The 26,625-nt window shown below is 33.2% G+C and overlaps 1 protein-coding gene across 1 annotated transcript; it reads right to left on the bottom strand.

Annotated features, from left to right (window-relative positions):
• Nucleotides 1-3,102: 3,102 nt before the first annotated feature.
• On the bottom strand, nt 3,103-24,222 carry LOC114342177 (uncharacterized). The gene is made up of 3 exons (XM_028292966.2): nt 24,011-24,222; nt 13,673-16,059; nt 3,103-3,294 (listed from the first exon to the last, which is right to left on the bottom strand). The coding sequence occupies exon 2, from the start codon at nt 15,992-15,994 to the stop codon at nt 13,691-13,693; it is 2,304 nt and encodes a 767-aa protein (XP_028148767.2). The 5' UTR covers nt 15,995-16,059; nt 24,011-24,222; the 3' UTR covers nt 3,103-3,294; nt 13,673-13,690.
• Nucleotides 24,223-26,625: the final 2,403 nt, after the last annotated feature.

Genomic DNA, 26,625 nt, shown 5'->3' with positions numbered 1-26,625 from the left:
AGTACGAAATTTACAAAGAGAGAGAGACATGTTTTTCAACATTTCGGTATATGAATAATCCATTAGATTTTCAACGGTACAAACGGAAGAGGAATGAAGTTGTTACTTTAATTAGAAGAAAGAAAAAAATATTTTACGGGCAAAAAATTGATCAATGTCGCTATGACAGTAAAAGAATGTGGAGTACTTTAAAAGAAATTGTAAATAGTAGTAATAATACATCGAATTTTAGCATATTAGATAGTAGGTTAAATGTTACTAAAGACTTAAATAAGTTTTACTTTGATAGTATTGAGGGGATTGCTCAAAATATTCCTAGATCCTCAAATTTTTCTGAAATACAGCTTGATATTGTTTCTAAGATTGATCCTTTTCCCATCATTTCACTTGGTAAATTGCATAAAGTGATAAGTAGTTTAAAAAATAAAGCAACTGGTGACGATATTCTGACAGTGTCACTGTTGAAAGGGATATTTTCAGTGGTTGGTTACCCATTGTTAAACATAGTTAATACCTGCCTGCAAGCAGGAGTTCTGCCGTCAGTATTAAAATGTAGTACCATAATACCTGTACCAAAAATAAGTAAACCACAGGCGTTTGAAGATTTTAGGCCGATTAATTTACTTCCGATAATCGAAAAAATCATTGAATTATTAGTTTATGATCACTTATTTAACTATTTAAATGAATATAATTTGCTGTTTGTAAATCAATCTGGTTTTAGATGTAGGCACTCTACTGAAACTGCATGCCAGTTAGTATGTAACACATGGAAGAAAGATATAGATGACGGTAAAATAGTAATTAGTGTCTTTGTAGATTTAAAAAGGGCTTTTGAAACAATAGACAGGCAGATGTTATTAATGAAATGCAAAAATTATGGAATAACTGGAGATGTGTTCAAATGGCTAGAAAATTATCTAAACGGTAGATGTCAAAAAACTAAAGTAAATAATAATATTTCAGACGAAATAGGTACTATATATGGAGTTCCCCAAGGAAGCGTTCTTGGACCATTATTGTTTATTTTATATATAAATGATCTACATCTCTATCTTAAAAATTCATTTGTAAATCTGTTTGCAGATGATACATTAATTTCTGTCTCTGGATAAGATTTTAATAATTTAGTTCAAACAATAAATGATGAATTAGATATTCTTAATAATTGGTCGATGGCAAATAAATTGAAACTAAATGCTCAAAAAACTAAGTGTATGATTTTGGGTACTAAGATAAATTGTTCTAAATTTAATCAAGGAAATTTTAGTATTAAAATAGGTGAAGATATAATAAGTTATGTAGATGAAGTTAAATATTTTGGAATTTTATTTGATCCACATTTAAATTTTACCAAACATAAATTTTCTGTGTAAAAAAAATCGGTTATTTCTCTAGAGTATCTAAAGGGCTTTCCCGATGGTCTAGGAAGGTTGTGTATAATACAATAATATTTCCGCATTTTAATTATTGTATGTCACTGTTTATTTCATGTTCAAATGAACAGGTATATCGTTTGCAGTTGCTTCAAAATAAAGCTATGAGAATTGTCCTTGGATGTAGCAAGTATACCTCTATAAACTTTATGCTGGAAACATTAAATTTTTTAGATGTTAATCAGCTTATTACTGAGTCATGTTTGGTGTTAATATTTAAAATTATTAACAAGCAAGCTCCTCAATACTTCAATAATTATGTCATTAAAAGATCACTTTTGTTAGGTCAGTATAATTTAAGATTTGATAATTATCATATTGAAAGGTTCAATACAAGTGCCATGGAAAAAACTCTTTTTGTTGAAGGACTAAGAATATTTAACAGTCTACCATCTAGCATAAAAGATTCACCAAATGTTAAAGTCTTCAAAAGTAGGTTAAAAAAATTGTATTTTAAGAATTGTTGATTTTTCGTTTTTAAGTTATATTTATTTAAATAAATGTAAATGTTTATTTGAAATGTAATAGCTAAAAGGCTAAATAAATCCTATTATATATATATATATATATATATATATATATATATATATATATATATATATATATATACATATATATGTGTGTCCTAGGTAGCTAACTTTGATCATATTTAGCAGCTTCCTATCAGTAGTCTCCTCAGGACATTTTCGTTGGTGGTCCACTGTATTTTCAAGTATATTAGATATATAAAACCAGAGTTCAAAGGCTTCTAATGTGTTCATCAGTATATACAGGCCTCCGTTCCATACAATAGAATTGACAATACACAGCAACGCTGTGTATGGTCTAAGCGTGATATTAATGCTATTGTTACAAAATAACTTTTCATTTTGATAAAGCTTTGTCGGGCTACATCTATTCTCGCGCTTACTTCTTGTTTATAATCAAGTTTATTGTTGAACCAGCATCCAAGATATCTGTATTGGCCTGCGTATTCAAGCTGTTGGTGGTTTAGATAATATATTGGAATGGGTCAACTTTTGTTCTTTGATATTTTCATAACCTTGGTTTTCCCAGTAATGATCTTCGTCCCCATCTCTTCGCGACTCTCAGTGACCCTATTTAACAGTATCTGGAGACTATGGTCCGAATCAATAATTAAAACAGTCCCATGTTCCAGTATCGCACTCCGAAGAGTGCGATAAGGCGTTCGCAAATATTACCTCCGAGTAGACGTGAAACAGTATCGGCCATAGCACACAACCCTGTCTGACATCTCGTTGTATTTCAATTGGCCTTGACTTGTTACAATTGGTCGGTCTATGATTGCTGTCTGATTCCAATAACTAGCTTCTATAGTTTGACAATTTCTTTTGTCGATTCCGATATCGTTTTATGTTATTACCAAGGTCCTGTGCAGCACCCGGTAGAACGCCTTTTCAAAATCAATAAACCAGACAAAAATGTCTGCTGTTGATCTTTGCACCTTTGTGCTTTGAAGACAGAACAAACTAAAGACCAACCAACGTTATTTAACCAAATTTAACTGTTTCAACATCAGGATGCCATTACTTTGTAATATTTATGTCTTCTGTATATTAGAGGTCCACACTTCCAAAATCAACTATCTCACTGCTTATGTTTGTTAAAATTTATGGTTAGCCAAAGGTAGACAGAAAAGAAACACTTTTCGACAATTGCCTTTTTTATTTATAGGTACATTACAGAAATAATGTGAATAGATACGAATTCTACAACATAATACAATTATTATTCTAAAATAAACAAAACAAACTTTTGAAACCAACTATCTTGAAATACGAACATCTACTTGGTTCCATACTGTCCATTGGAAAAGACAAAAGCCAGTTGATTAGAACTAAAACATAAATCATCATGTTTAAATATCTATTCTTTTTCTCATGATCATCTTTCAGTGCGTCACAGTTTTTCGATTTCTTTCTAACGCATTAAATTGTATGTGACAGAAAAAAGGCACGTCCGTGATTACAGACATTTACAAAATTTATTCTAGTTATTGATAGATGGCGCCATAATAAAAAAATAATTTTTTTTAATTAGATAATAATATTACAAATATAATCTGTATAATAAGACTATACACATCAAAGAAAATACCATTTTATAAATGCAAGAAACACATTTGATTTGTTTTTATTCCAAATTGAAAATAAAATGTGGCAACTGTCAGATTTAACTAAAATGTCATGTTAGAATAAATGTCATAAATGTGTATTATCACGGACTTACCCTTTTTCCTATCATTTGTTACGCACTGAAAAATGCTCATGAAAAGGACAATAACAGAAAACATTTCAGTTTGTAAGTTTCGAGCCTAACTATGAAATGCAAAAGTCTTATATACAGGGTGTACCACGGGCGCCCATATAAAAATTTTCAGGGGAGGGGGCAGACGTGAAGATGTTGCACATTATATTTTGGATAACCATATATAGTTTACAGCATCCGAAAAGCTAGGGGGGGGGGGGCGTGCCCCCTGCCCATGGGGTGTACAGAAACTCTTCTGACAAACGAAGACCGGAGATTCCTCAGATAATTTTAAGACAATTTATTAATCCAATTCACCTAGTTCGAAAATGGGAGCTAAAGCTCTTTAAAGATGGAGTCTTGTAATTAGTTTTTTTTAATACCTCCAGAACGCTTCTATGTAAAAAAGTGAAAACTGGTATGCTTATATTTATCTCCCAGAGATAAATTAATTCCATCAATTGTGAATTTCTAGTACCGGTCATATGCGTCCGTTTAAGTAAGTCAACGGTTATTTTATCGCATAACTTTTTTGTCTTTAATTTTTAAGTATTTTGACACCAGATTATTAAATTATGAGGCATTCTAATCTCCGTTTCACGGTCACCTTTCAGTACAGACTCTTACGAAGAACAGTGTTGCCAAGAAATATATTTTAAAACACTCAAACATGAAGTAAAAACCACTTCTATGTAATTGGTATATTTATTAAAATGTTTAAAAATCCCAATGGATTGAAAAAATGTGTTTAATTCAGAACGTTTTCAGACCTATCAGTCGATCATCAGTGAATTCGAATACTTGCTAAATAGCCCCAGAACCAAACAATGGTTGAAATTATAATTCAATCTACATTATGTTGTAGTGATATTGAACAGGCTAAACGCCGATGTTAAAAGATATAACCTCCGGGAACATGGTGAAACTCTACCAGGAAACCTAATCAACCATCTTAGGCCAACGTTGACTACCAGACTATATTTTAAGCAATTGATATTTTTCTGTTCTAAGAAGTAAACATCAGCGTTAATATCGTTTAAATATCTTTCACAGTACCTATCTAGGAATTAGTTAATAATAATAAAACCCACAGATTTTCAAATCAAGTTGTTTTGGACTTCTGGAATATTCTACATATTTAGACCGACTTTAGTTCGTCTACTTAAAACCGGCAACACTGAGCTGCAAGGTTCCATAACCTTTATATGGGGATATGCTGCTCGCACTGCAAAGTGACTGAGAAACGCAGAATAGTACTAAAAGTTACTCTTAGTTTAAGTCGGTACAATACACCGTTATTTTGATTTTTTTTTAAAACGAGAAATTTTAAAATTGATTTTTCTAGAAAACGGTGTATCCTACCGACTTTAAGCAAGAGTACCTTTTAGTACTAGAATACCTCTCACAATGTAATAATCCAATACCAAAAATGCCTAAAAGTTAAAGAAAAAAAGTGATGCGATAAAATAACCGTTGCCCTACCCAAAACAGACGCCTATGACCGGTACTAGAAATTCGCAATACATATTTAAAAAACTAATTACAAGACGCCATTTTTAAAGAGCCCTATACCTATACCTCGTTTTTTAAATAGGAGGAGTACACTCAAAAGACAGATTCACACCCAATAATGTCACTAGAAAAATCACCAGACTCATCTTCTTTTTGGTTAATCATGTCGGACTTCGACGGTAATCCATAAAAAATATTGTATTATACGAGAGGTGAATCAAATATGAACCGACCTTTGCTAATAACTTTTTATTTGAATTATAATTGCAACACTTAAACAATACTCAATTTTTCTATATACATTCCTTTCTTCTGTATGCATTTTTCCCAGCGGCTAGGAAGTTTTTGTATTCCATTTTCATAAAAATAATGAGGGCGGTTATCTAACCAATTGCTCCACTTGATTATCATCATCAAAACGCGCTCCGCCTAGTGCATCTTTCAATGGACCGAACACGTGGTAATCACATGGTGAAAGATCAGGACTGTATGCAGGATGTTCAACGAGAGTCCAATGCATTTCCGCTATTTTTTCTTGTCAGCTGTATGCGGTCGAGCGTTGTCATGCAAGAGCAACACACCTCGTATACGACATCCCGTCTTTTGGACCTATAGGCAACTCGAACACGGTCCAAAAGACTACAGTAATAAGCTGCATTAATGGTTCGTCTCCCATGAAGAAAATTTAGCAACAAAAAGCCACGATAATTCCAAAACATGTCGCTAAAACTTTGCCTGCAGTCTAGGCGCCAAATAGAGGTCACTGTGTCCTTTTCAATTCTGATGGACAAACTCAACGGTTTCTTATGGATTTTTGGCTGCTGATTACGAATTTCGAGGGTGGAATTCGATCCGAGTGGTCAAAAAATTGTTATAAACAATTTAATTGTTTATAAGGCTCTGGCTCATAAACTAAAAGAGATAAATAAATAATGTTTTAAATAAAATTTGTTTGTTAATGAAAAACAAAGAAAAAAACGTTTATTAAACTTAAATCCAACAATTAGAACTCAAGATATTGTAAAATTAGTGCACAATGCAAATTGCAAAATAAGTATTGTTCGAAGCTTTATCGATTCCAAACAAAGTTTGTTAAATTACCTTGTGTTCATTTGTTTTAAAGTTATATCCGTTTGAATTTAAAATTTTCTTAAAAAAATTGTACATTAATTTGTTTTTAAAAGTTTCAATCAAATTTGAGCTATAAACATTTATACTTTAATTAACAATAATTATAGAAGAACTCAAAAGGAACATTTTGAGCTTAAGAAAATGTTCGTATGTTTATTTTTGGCCAAGATATCGATATTTTTATAGCGCGCTCTGAGGCGCGAGGTTGGCTCACCGCGTAAAGGTTCACGCGCTAACTCCTCGATGCAAATTATAATTTCTATGTTATCTTCATTTGTCATTTTTGAAGATCCTAATAAAATTTTATCATATAATTCTTATAATTAAATCATCATACTGTACCTTGTATCACCTTTCATTCTATTTACTTTGTCTTCTATTTTTTGTACTAAATGAGAAAAAAAACATTAAAAACTAATATTTCAGAATTATAACTAAAAAGTGAGTTGATATTATTTATTAATACTATTTTTACATACATTATCTTTCATGCATCTGCATCGAGATATACAGAGAATCTAAGCTTTTTTACATCTGCATAAGTTCTTAGAGCAATTTTTACAGTTACATGGTGGTACTAAGTTTGTTCTTGTAAGCAGTAAAACTAAAACTTTCTGGGGCTTCACAGTCTAATTATCTATAGGTATGGTATCAATATAAAGTGGATCTAGTTCTTTTGCAACATCATCAAGGTACGTCAATCGTGTGTATGCCGCCACAATATAAATGCTCGTTATATATGCAATGATGATACTGTAAAAGAACTTGATCCATTTTTATATGGATGTCATATATTGGCTCATTTATATGCGTAGAAGCTGAGTTACAATCGATAAAGCGTCGAAAAATACTTACATACTTGACTGTGAGCCGATTTTGCGCCTCATATTGCATCATTATTGTTAATTTAAGTATAAATGTTTACAGCTCAAATTTACTTGAAACCCTTATAAACAAATTAATGTACAATTTTTTTAAGTTATAACTTCAAACGGGTATAACTTTAAAACAAATGAAGATAAAGTAATTTAACAAACTTTGTTTGAAAGCCTATTAACGAAGCTTTAAAATGAGAACTTCTAAGGCTCATTTTCATGCGTATAAGCTGAGTTACGATCGATAAAGCTTCGAAAAATACTTATTTTGCAATTTGCATTGTGCACTAATTTTACAATATCTTGAGTTCTAACTGTTGGATTTAAGTTTAGTAAACGTTTTTTTCTTCGGTTTTTAATGACGAACAAATTTTATTTGAAACATTATTTTTATCTCTTTTAGTTTATGAGCCAGAGCCTTATAAACAATTTATAAACAATTAAATTGTTTATAACAATTTTTTGACCACTCACATCGAAATTCACCCTCGAAATTCGTAATCAGCAGCCAAAAATCGATAAGAAACCGTTGAGTTTGTCCATCAGAACTGAAAAGGACACGGTGACCCCTCTGGCGCCTACACTAACAAATGAGTTCTCGCGGGGACGGAAAGGTCGGTTCATATTTGATTCACCGTTACTAAAACGTCGCCGAAGAGTTATAAAAACATCAGTTCCTTTTATATAAATGCAGTCTAAAAATCTAAAAATTAAATGAATAACGCAGAAAGCACAAAAAATCGCCAATGTAACTTAATTAACCTATGAATTTTAAATGCCAATAGCCTAAAAATTTCACTAATGTCAATAATAGTGTCAAAATTTCATAATTTAAGTGGAGTAAACTTCCTAATAATTACCAACAAGCATTCTGGCGCGCTAAATTTGAATTACTCCTCCTATTTAAAAAACGAGGTATCTCCCTCAGGAAGCATTTGCGGATTAGGTGAATTAGACTAAATTGTCTTAAAATTATCCGAAGAATCTCCGGTCTTCGTTTGCCAGGAGAGTTTCTGGTCATCCAGTAGAATAATCTGTGGCGATACAATGATTGCAATAGTTTTCTAACTTTTGTAGAACTATTTGTTTTTTTTTGTTTCCAAATACATCTCAGTTTTCACAATAAACTCCTTATTTAATCATAATTTATTTCTCTCGAGTATTTTTTAAGATTTGAAAACTGCCAATAGTCTTTGGGGGCTAAACCTTAAGAATTAGTTGGAGCAAAAACAATTGGAATGTTTTTTTGTGTCGATCGAGTAAATTCAACTATTGAATACCTCATTTGAGAAGTTTACTAATCGTCTTTGCAACGATTTATTATTCAAATATTTATTTCTACGGTGTTAACCAAAATTATGTACTTAGTTAACTAAAATGAAATTACAATAAATCCTCATTCCCTTAAGAGCTTAGGCACAAATATTTTAAAATCGAATCGACACTTACTGTCTTATTCCTACTTTTTCTTTTATTACACGATAAATTACGTGTAGTAAAATTGTATGGAAGCTTTAAAACTGTCACTGTCAGTATCTACTACAGTAGACTCTCTCTATAACGAACACGGATATTACGAAGTTTCGCTTATAATGAGGTACATTAGGTGTCACATGAAATTCCTATTGAACTATAACCCGCTATAACGAGGAATATTTGGTTATAACGAGGAAAAATGAAACCGAAAAATATGTTTTTTACCTGTTTTTAGAGCCGTCATGACAATAAATAAAACACCACAACTGCCTGTATATAGAAATTTTTAACATCTGTGTTATTATCGAGGCAAGTGCTGTAAATGCTTCGCCGCCTGCAATAAACTTCTTCCTCTGTATCGACCGATATTGAATATTGTAGAAAATTTACAATTTACGATGGCAAGGTTTCATTGTTCACCATCAACCCCTAATAAACTACATAAGAAGCATCAAAACATTTCAATATTATTGTTGTCTGATATAACGAGATCCGCTTATAACGAGGTAATTAGGCCGCCATTTCAGCTCTCGTTATAGAGGGAGTTTACTGTACTACACTACTGTCAGTGTCAAATATTTAGTGGTCTTGTCACCACATTCTGTTCGACTGAGTGCGTTGTATGACAAAGATAGCGAATGTTCGATCTGGAAAATATCACAACGGACATGGTGTTTATTTTTGCGAATTCTGGAAAAACTAATAAATATTTTTTTAAAATTTAAACGCAAAATTAAAGATTACATCGTTACCGAGGGTAGCAAAAACCCTTATAATTTTGGGTTTTTGGAAAAAAAGGTTTCTTTTGAATAAGATATTTGGTATTAAAAATCACACTCAATTTTCTCTTCTTTTTCACCCTTGTAACTTATTAGAATAAGCATTATAGACGTTTTCAGGGACTTTCTACCCTCGGTAGTGATACGGTAGTATCTTTCATTCTGCGTTTAAATTTTTTAAAAATACTAATTAGTTTTCTCAGGATTTGAAAAAAATGAATGCATTTAAGTACCATTGGAGCCGAAAGTTTAGGCCTATCCCTTTAACTAAATTACGTTAGAAAGGAATGCCTGTCCTTCTCATTGCACCATTGCTGAATATCGTCAATTTCAATTTCTTTTATAATTTTATTGTATACATATTATAATCTTTTTCTCATGAGCATCTTTCAGTGCGTCACAGTTTTTCGATTTCATTCTAACGCATTAAATTGTATGTGACGGAAAAAAACGCACGTCGGTGATTACATTTCATCGGTGACATTTATAACATTTATTCTAGTTGTCAACAGATGGCGCTATAATCGAAAAAAAAATTATTTACGAATTATACAATATATCTACGAATATAATCTGTACAATTTATAAGACTATACAAATCAAAGAAAAAATAAAAACCTTATTTTGTAAAATGTATTTAAAATCCCCAAAAAGGGCTGTATCACAAAACGTTTTCGGAATCAATATTCCATCATCAGTGTTATCACCTAAAATAAGTATAACTCTTATAAGTAAAACAAACGTGAGGTTAAATTTTGACAAAGGTGAAAAAAATTAATAGATAGTTATACTTACAGGTTTACATGCTTTAAGCCACCAAAATGTACGGGTAAAAACCCTCAAATTGATTTTAAACAGTTGGGGTTACATTATATTATCTGATTTTGAAAGATGTTTAAAATATTTCCAGATTAACCCCTGGCATCACATGACATCAACCATATTGGTTGGAAAAGTGAAGGTATAACCTTACATGGCAGAGTTTAGGTGACAACTGATCGGAATGACCCCCGGAAGGTGTCATTACCAGACTGACACCGCACCTTGACAAAATCTAATATGTGAAGTAAATTCAGCCAAAAGAATATAAATTTTATGTTAATATGTAAATATTAACAGTAGTGAAAAATATTTTTTGGGATTAAAAATAAATTTACCCTAAATAAGTATGATGGATGAAAGTTAAATTATAGAATCAAAAAGAAGTGAATTAATACTTTCTTTAGGGTAGGCAATTATCATTACATTAGCATTAGATGGAAAATTGTATTATTGGGTAAGCTGATGTTATGAGCTTGATATTTGGTGTAATTTATTAATAGAAGCATCCAACAAAGTAGATAAAAGATGATATATATTTAGTTTGGCTGAAGAAATATGTATTACTAGATGTGAATATAAATAAGAAAAGTATTAATGAGGAGACTGAGACATCCAGAGACCCGACATCAAAGTATCTGGAGATGAAAAAAATTTTTTTTGCAATGATGGGACAGGAAGGATATAAGGTTACTGGTGTGTAAGAAAGGAAAAAGAAGTAGTGATGAAAAAAGGGATGTAAGTTGATATTGGTGGATTGTTCTGTTAAAGAAAATTAGACTGTGAATGAGGTTTAAATGAGTATGATAAGTTATAGGTATCACTTATCGGAAATGTGGTTAAGAGTCGAAGTGTAAATGAAGATGGATATGTAAAGAGGAATAGATGAATAGTGGATATCTTGACTATGAGAAAAGTTGGCGATGTAATGGAATGAAGTCTCGATTAAACGATACATGACGGTTGACGCAATTAGGGCTATCTTGTTTCTCGTTGACTATTTCTAGGTCCTCATACAGGTCCAATTTTAGGTCGTCTTTCTGAGGAATGTTATGTAACAAGGAGACGTCTTCTGGGATGTTGAGAGTGTGTTTTTGTTGTTTTTTAGGGATTTTAAATACATATACCTTTTACAAAATAAGGTTTTTATTTTTTGTGATTTATTGAATTTTTTCCTTGTGAAATCAAAGAAAATACTATTTTATAAATGCAATAAACACAGTTGATTTGTTTTTATGCCAAATTGCAAATAACATGTGACAACTGTCAGATTTAACTAAAATGTCATGTCACTAAAATGTATATTATCACGGACTTACCTTTTTTTCTATTATTTGTGACGCACTGAAAAATGCTCATGAAAAGAAGCATACTAAATATTTATTATACGTTAATTATTGCAATAATAAATCAACAGTTTTTGTTAACCTTTTAGAACTAAATATTCAAATTATTGCTTCGTTGCAAAGACGATTAGGATACCTTTCAAATGAGGTATCCCGTAACCACGATTAGTATTTAAAAAAATCGTCGAATACGTCATTATGCCAACACTGATGACGTTAGGTCCAACACATATAATATCGCAATTGATGGCAACTTAAAAATTAAAATTGACTTGTTTTAAAAGTAGTCTTTTTCCAAAATAATGAATTTATTCCATACTTTTCATCATATTTTATAGCTGAACGATAGCAGCACCTTGAGCAAGAACCGATTCGCCGAAGAATAAAATTCCTAGCTTCCCCAATAAATATAATAATTTCTACCTTTGGTCGTCCTCGGGAGCTTCGCCTGGCTAACAGTATGTCAGCACTTTATCCACTGCGCTATCGACCGAGGGTTTACATTGTTTGCTACCAAATTTAATTTGATACATTCTCTGTAACCCTTTCCAGTAACCACCTACCTACATTTGCAGAAATTGTAGTGGCCTGAGGGTCAGATGTAAAGATAATGTGAAATGTGAAACGCACCAATAACCATTATTTCTTCTTTCTCAAGGTAAATGATGAACAAAATAGCCTTCACATCCCAAAATGCGGAAGTCAAACCCTTGTCAGCTAATGTACATGTCTTATGTCTTGAGTCTCTTAGATCGGCTTTCACTTGCTTTTGTCCACTCAACTGACTGCAGATTTGACTTTGGGAGTAAAGCCATGGATTGGATTCAAGTTTCATACATTGTCACATATCAAGTCAAAAACAAACCAAAAATAACGCCAACCCATTGGCTACCAGTGCTGAGTGACATTCCACTACCACACTTTCGCCGACTCGATCTGGTATCCAAAGAATGTAAAAAGATCCTTAACAACACGGTGCTGCCGATTCATAACTATATACAGATGCAACCAATAGTCAGCTGCACTCCAAAAAATCTCCCATACAAACAGCAGAATCGGCCGCAGCCACCGGGTTCAACATGTTCATCAAATGGACCCATGAATGGTCGGAAGCTCAACTATAATTATATCTTGCATCACGAAGACACCTCCTGGATTTGACCTACCACGTATGACCTGGTGCAGACTTAAACGCATCAGAACATAGTCGATGTGTGTATATGTTGCGATGGGGTAAGCTGCCATCACCATCATAAAGCAGCGGCGAGGTCCAATCTATTAAGTGCATAATGGAGGAGTGCCACCAGCGAGTCTTAAGGACAGTTCCTAAGATTTCCTGTTTGCGACGAATGAGTCAATTAATTACATAAACAATGTCAACGTTTGCCTATAAATTGGATATGATTAAGTATTTTTATATAGAGCAAATTTTAATCAACGTAATCTTAAAAATGTGTCCAAATGTGCTAAATAATAAATCACATAAATTTTGAGGTTATGTGAAAAATAGTTGATTTATTCGAAACATTGTTTAATGTAAACTGTTTTTTTTTTATTTAGAAATCGAAAAAGTCAGTATCTTTTTTTTGAATACAGCATGTTTAGTTTTAAATTAGATATACGGCCTATAAATCGCAACAATGCGCTCCGTCGAGCAACGGCGTAACCAGGATGATCCTAAGGGGTATTATAAATACTGGAGGGGCTCTGGGAGCATGGAATAGTAATGGTGTTACGCGTTTAGAGCTCAAAGTATGTACATCCCAATGGAGGGGTTATAACCCCCAAACCCCCCCGGTTACGCCAGTGTCGTCGAGTACCAGATGGTCCCACTTCTCACGCTAATGCACATGATTCTCGTCAACTCCGTCGCTCTGGCCCCCGCCATCATTCGGCGATTAAACAACGACAGTGGACTAAGCAATGTTGTCGATTTTAGTGCTTCCTTCAGTCGCCTATACCTAATCGAAAACTAAACGTATCGTATAAAACAGATTTAGCTTATACTTGTAAAGCAGAAAATGGCTTACCAATTAATCCGAAAGCATCTAGTATATTCTTCTTTTGGAAGTAGCAAGTTCGAATACGATCTCACACGTACCTATCTTAGGTCTCATGTTGTATTTTCTTAGAACCATGACGTCCGCCTCGTTTATTTTTAAAAGTATAGTATTTTTTTTCTTATTTTTGCCTCGAATACACCAATGTTTCGTCACCAGACCTGGATTGTCTTGGGCCAATTGTACAAGATATCCATGCGGTGATCTCCTAAATTTACCAGGGAGAAACATAGTTACTCTAATTCCGGGCCACAGTAATTCCTTGAGAAGTGCCACTCTCATGTTTTCGCCATTTTGTCGCTTTAGTTGCGGGACTAGCTTATCTAGCCACTGTTTCGTGTGCTGATCTCTACATGTGACCAAAAGTGCTCCTTTGTGGCTCACAGTGCCTTCAATTTCTAACTTTGCGTTACTCTTCACGTTTACAGTTGACATATGTGTCAATATCAAAGCTTTCAGAATTGTAATTTCAAATTTAGAGAATCGTATTTTTGGATATGCGCGAGGAACAATCAATGTCTTTCTTTCGGGATCGTCATATATTTTCATAAATTTAGAACATTTCTGCTCTACAGGACCAGCAAAATCTTCAGACTTTTCTGACTCCTCCTCAGAATCTCTGTCATCATTAAAAGGGATTGAGTCACCGTGGAATTGATTTGTGTTGCTGCTGAAAGTACTTATTTCATTGTTGAAAGGATTTCTTCCTTGGGTTCCACCATGCATTATTCCACTTGTGAAAGGGTTTCGTCCTTGGTTTTGACCATGCATTGTTCCGTTTGGGAAAGGGTTTCGTCCTTGGTTTTCAACATGCATTGTTCCACTTGAGAAAGAGTTTCTTTCTTGGTTCCCATGATGCCATTGATTTCCTCCACTAGTAAAAGGATTAACACCAGCGAAAGAACTTTGTCCAAAAGTTCCAGGGCATAATTGACTGCCCTGATTAGTGAAAGGATTTCCTTGACTTGTGAAAGGGTTTATTCCCAGAGTTTCCCGATATAATTGTGGTCTATCACTCGTTGAAGAATTTCCTCGGCCTGTTTCGATATGCAGCTGACTTCTTTCACTTCCAAAAGGATTCATTTCTCGATTTTCTCGATGAAATTGACTCCTCTCGTTGACGAAAGAACCGCCTCCAAAAGTTTCACGATGCAGTGGACTTCTTTCACGACCGAAAGGGCTTCTTCCCCGAGTTTCACGATATACTTCATTTCTTTCACTAGTAAAGGGTCTTCTTTCACTGGCGACAGTATTTCTTTCACGAGAAACGTGGTCCCTATAGGAATGCGAAGCTCGGTCGTGCCCATAAGGACTTCTTCTACGAGGAATATCAGACTCCCTTCGACCTTCATCTATATCTCTTCCACGAGATGGTTTTCCGCTATGTGTAGCAGGATTAGAAGGGTTGTTCTTCCTAGCAAATGCCTCGGCCATTGTTTCAGGTTTTCTCTTATCTACAGCAGAATTAGGATAGTTCTTCTTAGCAAATGCCTCTGCCATTGTTTCAGGTTTTCTCTTATCTACAGCAGAATTAGGATAGTTCTTCCTGGCAAATGCCTCTGCCATTGTTTCAAGTTTTCTGTTATCTGGGCCAGAATAAGAGTTGTAATTTCTGGAAAATGACTCAGCCATTGTTTCAGGTTTTCTGTTATCTGGGCCAGAATTATAAGAGTTGTAATTTCTGGAAAATGACTCGGCCATCGTTTCACGTTTTTCTTCTCTTAAAACGTGTGATCTAATGCGTCCTTCGGTTTCACGAGTGCTGTAACTTCTTTCACCTCTTTTTGCTCCTTTCAACTTTTTCTGGTTCCAAAATCCTGTAGACGGAAACTTTTCTTGAACGTTACCTGCTCCGTTAAAAGACAACTTCGCTTTTTTCGACTCTCTAGCCCCGTTCTGCTTCTTTGACGGCTGGAAACCCTTACTGTTAAAAGCCAACTTCTTGTTATTCGTCTCTCTAGCCCCGTTCTTCTTGTTCGGCTGCTGGGAAACCTTATTAAGGACTACAGGTCTACCTTTATCTGCCGCCTCTGTTCGTTTATCCTTATTGCTAGCTGGCTTATTTAATTCCTCAGAGGGCACATCAGATATCGATACCTTATTTACAAGATTATTGTCGAGGCTGTCTTCATCAGGTAGTTCTGCGAGATTCAAGACTACTGGCAAGACCTCATCAGGCACTGGATTTGTTGACTCCTCAATTAGATCTAAGTTTAAGCTCACCGATTCATCCAAGATTTCCTCTAGTCCATCATTGGTGATCTTAACTATACATTTAGATGTTGAGCTCATCACTTTTGTTCCGATTTCGTTCACCAGATATGAGGATTTGTCCACAATTTTAATGTTGAAAAATTCTGAAAGTAACAACTCTTATTAAAGAAGATCATATTAATTTGTTATCATATAATATATCGAATTATTAAGGCCACATGGTAAACCGGACTATTTTATTATTATGGTTCTTCTGTGTAATTCAATAAACAGATGGGAAATATTTTACAAAAAAGGTACTACTAAATCAAAGTCATATCGTCATAGTGATTTTAATGAGGAAGGAAATAAACATTAGTAATAAAAAAACGTTCATTCATAAGAATAAAAAAAGTTATTTTAATTGAATGAAGTTATTTTAATGTTTTTAAATGATCGCGTCACCATAGAAATAAAATTTTGTCATTACAAATGTGGTAAATATTCAATCAGACCACATAGAAACATCCAACTCTGTCAAATTCCTGGGTACCAATATCTGCAGTGGGATGTACACCTATTGCAGTTATGTAAAAAACTGAACTCTGCATGCTACTCAATAAGAGTGCTTAAAGAGTACTTACAGCAGGATACTCTTCTTACTGTTTATTATGCTAACTTTTATTCTCGACTACGTTATGGAATCATGTTCTGGGAAAATGCAGTGGCAGCATCAGAGCTTCTTATCATTCAGAAAAAAGTAGTACGGATTATTCTTGGGATGAAAATCAAGGACTCATGCAGGGGGAAATTTAAACTACTAAATATACTTACTTTCCCAGCCATCTACAGTTATGAATGTTTAAAGTTTCTTTTTAAGAACCCTTCATTATTTAATCAATACATCCCCAATCATACTCATCACACAAGAGCTCTAAACCTAACTATCCCTAGACACAGGCTTACTCTAACAGAACGGAGTCCACTATATGCCTGTATCAAATTCCACAATAAGTTACCATCTGCGTTAAAACAAGAGATTCAATTTGGATGATTTAAAAGAGAGTTATTTAAATATCTGGTCATTGTAGAACCATATACTGTGGTGGAATACCTGGAGTATTAGTTGCTTTGCTTTGTTTTTGTAACATGTAATGTATAATTTTTAATTTTAATTATGATAATAATTGTTCTATATACTTTAGATTTATACAATCTCTTTTTTTTTACTTTTCACTTTTACACCACATTATTTGCTCAATTATGTAAAAATTTTATGCAAATAAAAATTATTCTATCCTATTCTCAAGTATGCCCAGGCTTATTGAAATTCTCCACAGACGTAGGGGAGGCGATAACCGACACTATACCTAAAGAACAGTTAACTGTAAGCAATAAAAATTTAATATTTTTTTCATTTAATTTTTCGAACAATGTTAATTTTTTTTGCGTTACTTATTATTTTCCTTTGGGTGATTTACTTTTCCTATCATTAGTTTTTTAGTGTTTTAAATAAACGGTTTCTATAATTAATATTTACTTCTTCCTCATTTAAACCACTTAAACCTACAGAATAAAAAAATACACACAAATTGCAAGTGTATAGATTTTTTGACTAGGACTGTAATTTTAACATGTTAACCCCTTGCACCACACAGGTGCAGAGCATATTTTTACTACAGACTGTAACCATGTAAGGGGCACTGTTTCTGTATTGTTATAAATTAGAAAGATCTGGCCAATAACAAAACTTTGAGCAGTACTTCGGGCCACCAAAATAAATCACACACTAATAAAAGCACTACAAAACTTATAAAAGGTTGTCTTAGTAAACTAAGACTAAGCTGTAAAAGACTTATAGTCTTTTTAGTTCATATACTTCACACAATTTGATGCTATTGCAATGGTCAATAATTGTACAGAACAAGGAAAGGCTGTTTCCTTGACTTTTTTAGAGGAGATTTTAGCCAAAACAGCCAAGGGGTATCCATACATGGGAGTGCTTTCTCCCCTCCTGTGGCCACTCCTGGTGGATGACTTGATTTTGCTCCTTGACGCACAGTAGGTAGAAGTGCTGGCTTATGTAGACGATCTAGTAATTATGGTATCAGGAAAATATGTAATGATCTATTCAGCAGAGTTCAAAGGACATTAAATTTCCCTACTAGGTGGTATGACACGGAAAAACTCTCTGCTAACTGTAGTAAAACAATAGTAGTCTCGCAAGGAGATGGAACCTAGATAACATATGGATGCCCACTCTGTATCTGTCAAGAGGCTAATGAGGTCAAATATGTAGGAGTGATTCTAAAGTCCATTCATTTTACAGATTCTAAACTGTAAACAAACGCGTATGGAAGCTAAACAGGGTCGTCCTGAAGTGTATCTTAAAAACCAACATGCTACCTACAATTTGAATTTGCAGACTGACCAGTTTGGACCTGTAAAATGAGAATCCGCCTTGTTTAGGGCAATAAATTACATTTAACAGCCTCTTGACGAATGAGACAGCGAATAGTAACACGTGCGTTTGTTTATAGTTGGGAATTTGCTATGTGAATGTGGTTTAGATAAGCAGCTTACACGGAACACCCATTTGATAAGAATAACCAACAAAGCAAAGATTTCCTTTGAACATGTCGAAGGATATGGAGGAAAACATGGAGTTTGAAACCCAAACAGATAACTGGTTATAAATGACTGTAGTCAGACCTATGGTTATGTTTACTATCTCAACAAACTCCATTGTGGTTATGCTTGACCTATCACGGTTACATTTATGGATAAAATACGAGCATATAGAAGGCAGATAAGATGATATTAAGCAAGGCAAAAGAGTACTTAAAATCACATAGAGTTGGAAATAGTAACAGATGCAATTCAACCTAAATATAATTTCAAAAAAACATTTACCATCCTCTTTCTAGTGGAGTCACTGAAGGTTTTTACCTCCGATTTCGTTGAACCTCCATCGATTTTCATGAAAATTGGTGAGTAATTAGAGGATACCTCCAGGAACAAAGGTGACATGATGCCAACTTGCGCTTTTACCCAAGGGGTGGATGCCACCCCTTCTCGGGGTGAAAATTATTTTATTAAAAATAATACCATAAATCGATAGAGGGACAAATTATAAGCAAAATTTGTTATATAAAGTTATTAATGTAAATCAATACTCGTTGAGTTATTAAAGACCAAAGATTTTATTTTTCATAAAAAAATGCATGTTTTAAATCGGGTTTTCACGTATAACTCAAAAACTATAAGCTTTAACAAAATAGTTATTATTACTGAAATTTATGATAATAAAAAACTGAATACATTACTCACTTGAAGCACTAAACTAATGTTAGTTCAAAGTGAGTTATTGGCAATTGAATGTGTATTTTTTTCGACGAGTACTCAAATCTAAGTATTCAAGCTTTAATAACGGGAAAATGATGCAATGATATAATTTAAGAAAATCATAATTTTTTAAATTATTGTAAATTTCATATTCTTTTGATAATACCTCCAAAAATACTCAATATACGTAAAAAATGAAATATACCCAAATTTTAGTTTTTTCTGTGTCAAATATTTTACCTGCTTTACTATTTCCATAGGATAAAAAATAACAGAGATAAAAACGTTTAAATTTGTAATGCAGTGTATTATATTTGGAATATTGTAGCAAACAGTAATTTATTATCTATCGTGGCTGAATGGATCAAGTAATCCAAAGCCAATAAGGAAGAAAAAAAAAAAAAAAAAAAAAAAAAAAACGTTTAATCTATATTGTTGTGAAAAATTTTTTTTTTTTTTTTTCAGTGAATTGATGTCCTTGGCCGAGCCAATTAGCCAGACATTTTGTTATTTTAAAAACAAACAAATCTGATTTTTAAATCAGAGGAATTTTTTCTGTATTTCTAACTCTGAATACATAACAAACTAACATTATTATCTACAATTATTATCTAAATAATAATCTGTTTTGGTTGTTCATTTTTTTTTGTAAATTTTTATTTTTTTTTCGTATTTTTTGTTGCTTTTTTTTATATTGTTAATTTGTTTTTTTTATTATTTTTTTTATTGTTATTTTTTATAAATTGTTTTTTTTTAATACGCTAAGACGTAAACCCGATTCAACCTCGCGGAGGTTTACATCTTCTTAGTTTTTTTTTCTTTTTTTTTGCTTTTTTATTTTTTGTTTTTTTCTTTTTTTGCTTTTCTTTTTCTCTTTTTTGTTCTTTTCTTTTTTCAATTATAATATAAAATAATTACTTAAATCTACAGGGTTTAAAAAATAATAATTAAAAAATAGCTTATATCTGTTACCGTTAAAACCCGATTTCAGTTAAAACCCGAACTTACTAGGAAAAACTAGTTTTAACTAAGCGCTTTAGACAATTCTGGTTTTAACTAGTCAAAACTAGATTTGACTGCTAAATTCAGTTAAAACTAGAAATCCCGAACAAATTTCATTTTGAGTAGTTTATACTAGTTTTTACTGGAATTATAGTGAATACCAGTTAAAATCGTTGCGAGAAGAGACAAATACGATTTGGCGTTTTCGGGGTAGGGTTACAAACGGTAACAAACTAGTGTGTGCAACTGTTGATTTTTCTGCATCGTTTTTATTGGTTATATTACCATTATTACACTACTGTGTATTATTCACCATGAGTGATAACGTCGAAGATCAGGTTGAGAGCAGAGATATAAGAATTTGGAAAAAACGTTTTTTGGAAAAGATCTTACAAAAGGAACAGACCGAGAAAAAATAAAGTCACTACAACGTTGTGACCAAAGCATGTTTAATAAATTAATGCCCGAAGTACAAGATGCGAAACTGTCTACCCAGAAAACACTAAAACGATTTAAAATTGTTGAAGTTGGCGAAATAAAAAAGTTGGCTTCTAGAATTGAACCCATTAAATATTATGTACCTGCTGAAGACATTTTTGACATAATTGAAGCAGACCACGTTGCTATTGGTCATGGAAGTTGGGATAGGTTGAAGACTGAAACCGCCAGAAAATACGCAAATATAAAAATTGGTATGTTCAATAATTTTATATCAATTTGTGAGACCTTTCAACGGAAGAAGAGTAAAGCGAATATGTGTCTTGTGTCGAAACCTATATTGCATTCAGAAATGAATAGTCGCTGTTAGGTAGATTTGATCGATATCGATATGCAATCTCAAGAGGATCACGGCTACAAGTTTATTATGGTTTATCAAGATCATTTAACAAAATTTGTTTTGTTGAGACCATTACAAAGTAAAAGGGCGGACGAAGTTGCTTATCAATAATTAACGGATATATTCTTGACTTTTTACATTCATGCATTTTACTTTCCGATAATGGCCGAGAATTCGGTAATGCAGTTATAAATGCGATAATGTCATACTGGCCTAAGGCAAAATTAGTTCATGGAAAACCAAGGCACAACCAGAATCAAGGTTGAGTAAAGCGAGCTAACCAAGACATCGAGAAAATGTTAGCAGTCTTTTTTTTTTTTATTAACTCCATTGAGTACAACAATCTGCCCATTGGGCATTAAGCATTTGTTATGGTAAAAAATATAGACATGTAGAGAGTTACTCCAGTGAGTAACCTCTTTACAATATGTTAGCAGTCTGGATGCAAGATAAAGACAACAACGTGGTCAAAGGACTTGCGTTTTTTACGTTAACGATCTTGTCCAGTATTTTACGTTTTAGAGAAATTATTTACAAACAACCAGAGCAGCAAATTATTTACCGAGTTTTAGTTGAATCTAGAAATTACTGAAAAGTTTAGTAAAAACTAGTTTTGACTGAAATATGTTTAGCCTCAACTAGAATTAACTGAAAATATCTGATAGTTCTAGTTTTCACTAGTTAAAACTAGAATTGTCTAAAGCCCATAGTTAAAACTAGTTTTTCCTAGTAAATTCGGGTTTTAACTGAAATCGGGTTTTTACGGTAACATATCCACCTTCAGTGACTGCACTATTCCTGAAAGAGTCAAATAAAATGTATCCTACAATGGTAGATCAATGCTGGTATACATATAGCTCTAAAACCAATTAAGAAGTTGAACCTGGCAGAGGTGTAACCAGGATGATCCTAAGGGGGGATATGGATTAGTAATGGTGTTAAGCGTCTAGCTCAAAGTACATCCAAATAGATTATAACCCCCAAACCCCCCTGGTTACGCCTATGGAACCTGGGGCATAAGGAGTGATATCAAGGCTAAGCCTTAGTGAAAGTAATCACTCTACTTTGTTAACCCATTCACTGCCTATCAAAGAGGATGGAACAACAAAGAGGAGCCATTCTGTTCAACCGCACCTGCCTGAAGTAACCATATCATACACTGCATGTGATTGGCAGTGAATGGGTTATAAGGGCTGGCTGAAGGGACAACTTTAAGCTAGGGATGAGACACAATAGAGTGAAAGCGTGGTTGAGCCTCCACTCACATTAAACCTAACTTAATCTCACCACCTTTCTCAAGATCAATGAATAGCATATGGGCATTTCTTCTTATTAAACTATATTAAACTTAACTTAATCTCACTACTAGAGATTGCCATTGCTGGATCCAGCAAACAGTGCTGTATCTAGCAGCGTGGATGCACAAACGTATCAAATTCGAAATAAGTTACTTAATTCTTCACTAGTCTTCATTAGTCATACTAAAGTCTTCATTAGCCTCTTTATTCAAACACGTGAGTCGGCAACTTGCCATTCTATCGCTCTAGCAGTAGCTCAGTATACTGGAAAGTTTCTACAGCCTAAAAGTTTGCACCGAAAAACATTGATAGCTAGTCATTGATTCTGCGATAATATTTTCTGCTGGCGAGTGATCAATAATTGATGAGTTGATTGCCACTCTTAAACCGGTGAAACTGGCTGTAGAAGCTCTTTGCTTGAGTCCACTTTGATAACGGCTGACACAACCATGGAATTTGTCTTAGACAAACTAAATAGACAGGACTCTAGTCTTAGTGCCGATCCTTTGGAAGTACTACTCAACAGAATTGCGGAACATCGCCCCTCTGAAGGTACAGGTACATTAGTATACACATACTTACAAAATCCAACAAGTGATTGTGGAACCAGTGCAAGAGGACATAATGGAAGAAGATGGGCTAACTAATCCGGAGCCCATCAATTTTAATTTGGAACAAGAACTTGAGATTGAATTGAAACGAGAAAGAGAAAACTTTTATAACCAAAAACTGGTTCTCTAAAAGATTATGAAAAGATTTTGGAAAAGGAAATGGCCGTTTATGAGAGAGAAGGAATGAAATACGATCATTTGTCCATGGTCTATGACTATTTGATGACTTTATAACCGCCTAGCATAGAGGCCGAAAGGGTCCTCTCTGCAACCGGCTATATGTGCAGTTCTGTGCAAAGTAGGTTAGACGATAGATACATGTTTTTAAGGTCTCACTTTCAAAAAACTAAATAATTCATGTTTCTGTTGTTTAGAAATTTAGAATACAGACAAAAAACAATTAAAATCATGTTTTTATTTTGATCGCGCTGGATCCAGGACAATCTTGCAAAAATCCAGCTGGATTGAAAATGCTGCTGGATTGCAATGCCTACTCACCACCTTTCTCAAGATCAATGAATAGCATATGGGCATTTGTTACTTATTCCTGTATATTTTTCCATTAACTGCCTTATTATAAAAATTGCATCTGTTGTTGATCTGCCCCATATAGGTACACCATCATTACGAAAACAAATACACTAAACGCACACAAAAAAATCAGATAACTGTTGCGAACTTCATTTGCCAAATCAGATAGGATGAAAAGTTAATAACAAATTATTAGAAATATGAATAAAAAAGGGATCAATGAACCATCAAATAGTCTTTGCCCCCTACCTGTATTCCCAGTAAGGAAGAAATATAAAATAGCTCTATTATGAGAGATATAACCACATTTTGATGGGATCAGGTCTCAGGTCCTATTTCACACTATGAGAACCCTCTTGGTTATTAAAAAAGGTATCCTGGGCTAGTTTTTAAACTTGTTGGGACTATTTCACTTGCAGAAAATATAATTCCATTTGATAAACAAAAAAGTAAAGATCCAATCAGAAAAAAATGGAGGCAAATAACTTACCTTATAAACAGCTTTCTGCTATCTACTTAAATTCTTCATCAACTAAATAAAATATATTTAAACACTGACAATAAATGATTCTACTTTTAATATTTACATTTATAATAGTTTAGAATTATTATTTGATAATTCCGGTCAATTTTCAATTTACACTTTATGCAAATGTCAAAAGTCAAATCGAAATCAAACGCCGTGCAACAAAACATAACCTCCAATCTCTTCTTCTTCTTCTTCTTCCTTTATTGGGTTATATCCCTCGGGAAACCTCCAATCTCCAATTAATCATCAATCACAAACCACTACATAGACAACCACTAATACGATTTGTGCAATCAATGAAAGGACAAAAAAATCGAACTACGATCACATTACATTAATTTGGTTCTGAAACTGTTATCTTGTTGCATGTCAAGTTAAATATGTACAGTACATAATTACAGTTTGTTCAAATTTTTAAAATCTACCTTTATATACATTCCATATATGCCTTTTACCTTTACCCACATGGCATGAACCATAGCCACCTTTACTTTACAAGCCATGAAGTTGAAACTTGGCAACATCTAAGCGTAGACCGGTTAATTCTGACAGTTCTCATTTATTTTTAAATGTTTTTAAATAATATTCACTGTATTTACAGAAAAACTCAAACATTTTACAATATTTCGTGCTCCAAATTATAAAGAATATTAAAAGGTATGTATATAGAAATGCGTCCACTTAAAATTTTTGTCATTTTTGATGTCTTATATTTACTAAACCTGTTGGCCGATTCAAGTGATTTTTTTAATATGTTATAGCCTGATTCTTTAACAATACCGCTGTAATAATATTGTTGCTAAGCAGTTAATTTTTTATTGTATAACGGGCATTTATAAAATAGTGAAATTAAAACTCAACTATAGCCTCAGGTTTTCTTAACATTCTGTTTTTTATTCATTCTGTCAAAATTTTCAATGTATTTTAAATGTAATCATTTTTTTTCGAATCTTGAAAAATCTAATAAGTATTTTTGAAAAATTTAAACGCAGAATGAAAGATTACTTTATCACCGAGGGCCGAAAGTCCCTTAGAATGAATATTCCATAGGGTGATGCGAACTTTGAAAAAAAAAAGACAGTTTAATTCGTACACCCGGTATATATACAATGAAAATTTACTTATTTAGCAACAATATTATTACAGGGGTATTGTTAAAGAATCAGGCTATAACATATTAAAAAATCAATTTAAATCGGCCAACAGGTTCGGGAAATACGAGACATCAAAAATGACCAAATTTTTGAGTGGGCTGATTTCTATGCATGTTTATATAAATTTCTTTAAATTTGGTATTTTACATACGGCATACCTACTTATAATTTTTGTTTTTGTAGATGCCAAGCCGTTGCTGTGTGCCAGAGTGCAAAAGCAATTACGATAGCAGTCTTAAAAAGAATGAACAACCAGAAAGTACTTTTTTATTTCCAAAGGATCCAAAGCTGCGAGAACTTTGTTTACAGTGTATCCACAGGAAAAATTTTGTTATTGGAACATCAGCGGTAGTATGTGCCAAACATTTTTATTCTGATGACATCGAGAGAGTTAGAGAATGGGTAGATAAGGAAGGCAACAAACATGTAGAGAAATTAACGAATCCTAAGTTAAAACCTTCTGCAGTTCCTCGCGGAAAGTGCGAAAAACTTTAAAAGGAAAGGAACAAAATGCAAAATTTTGACGCCTGTCAAAATTTTCAGTGTATTTTAAATGCAATCATTTTTTCGAATTCTGAGAAAACTAATAAGTATTTTTGAAAAATTTAAACGCTGAATGAAAGATTACTTTATTACCGAGGGCCGAAAGTCCCTTAGAATGAATGAAAGGTTGTTTTTGAATGACATATTTGAAACTAAAAATCACACTAAATTTTCTTAATTTTTCGCCCCTGTAACTTATTAAAATAAACATAGAAGTTTTCAGGGACTTTCGGCCCTCGGTCCTAACGTAATCTTTCATTCTGCGTTTAAATTTTTGAAAAATACTCATTAGTTTTCTTAGGATTCGAAAAAAATTAATCCCATGTATATTCTTGTTATTGGTTTTTTTTTTGTATAATAAACGTTACTTACAAGGAAGTACTTTTAATTTTATTTTGTACAAACTTCTAATTAATAATATTTTCTTGTTCGACTCAAAAAATACTATAAATTTTACCAGAATTTCTACTTTAAAATTGTGTTTTCAAAAGCGGTAGTCCGAAAGTCGGACTACGCACGTCATCAATTGCGATGTTGCCTTTTTCTCTTCATGGCTTGTAAAGTAAAGGTGGCTATGCATGAACCCATAGATCAACAATTTTTCGTATAGGCCGTTCCATAGCCACCTTTACTTTACAAGCCATGAAGTTGAAACTTGGCAACATCTAAGCGTAGACCGGTTAATTCTGACAGTTCTCATTTATTTTTAAATGTTTTTAAATAATATTCACTGTATTTACAGAAAAACTCAAACATTTTACAATATTTCGTGCTCCAAATTATAAAGAATATTAAAAGGTATGTATATAGAAATGCGTCCACTTAAAATTTTTGTCATTTTTGATGTCTTATATTTACTAAACCTGTTGGCCGATTCAA

This window comes from Diabrotica virgifera, chromosome 2, assembly GCF_917563875.1.
Source record: "Diabrotica virgifera virgifera chromosome 2, PGI_DIABVI_V3a".
Lineage (NCBI taxonomy): Eukaryota > Metazoa > Arthropoda > Insecta > Coleoptera > Chrysomelidae > Diabrotica > Diabrotica virgifera.
This window is presented reverse-complemented; position numbering and strand designations above follow the sequence as displayed.

Excerpts from the sequence above, each read along its gene's own strand:
- LOC114342177 (XM_028292966.2), bottom strand. The coding sequence starts at position 15,994 with ATGAGCTCAACATCTAAATGTATAGTTAAGATCACCAATGATGGACTA.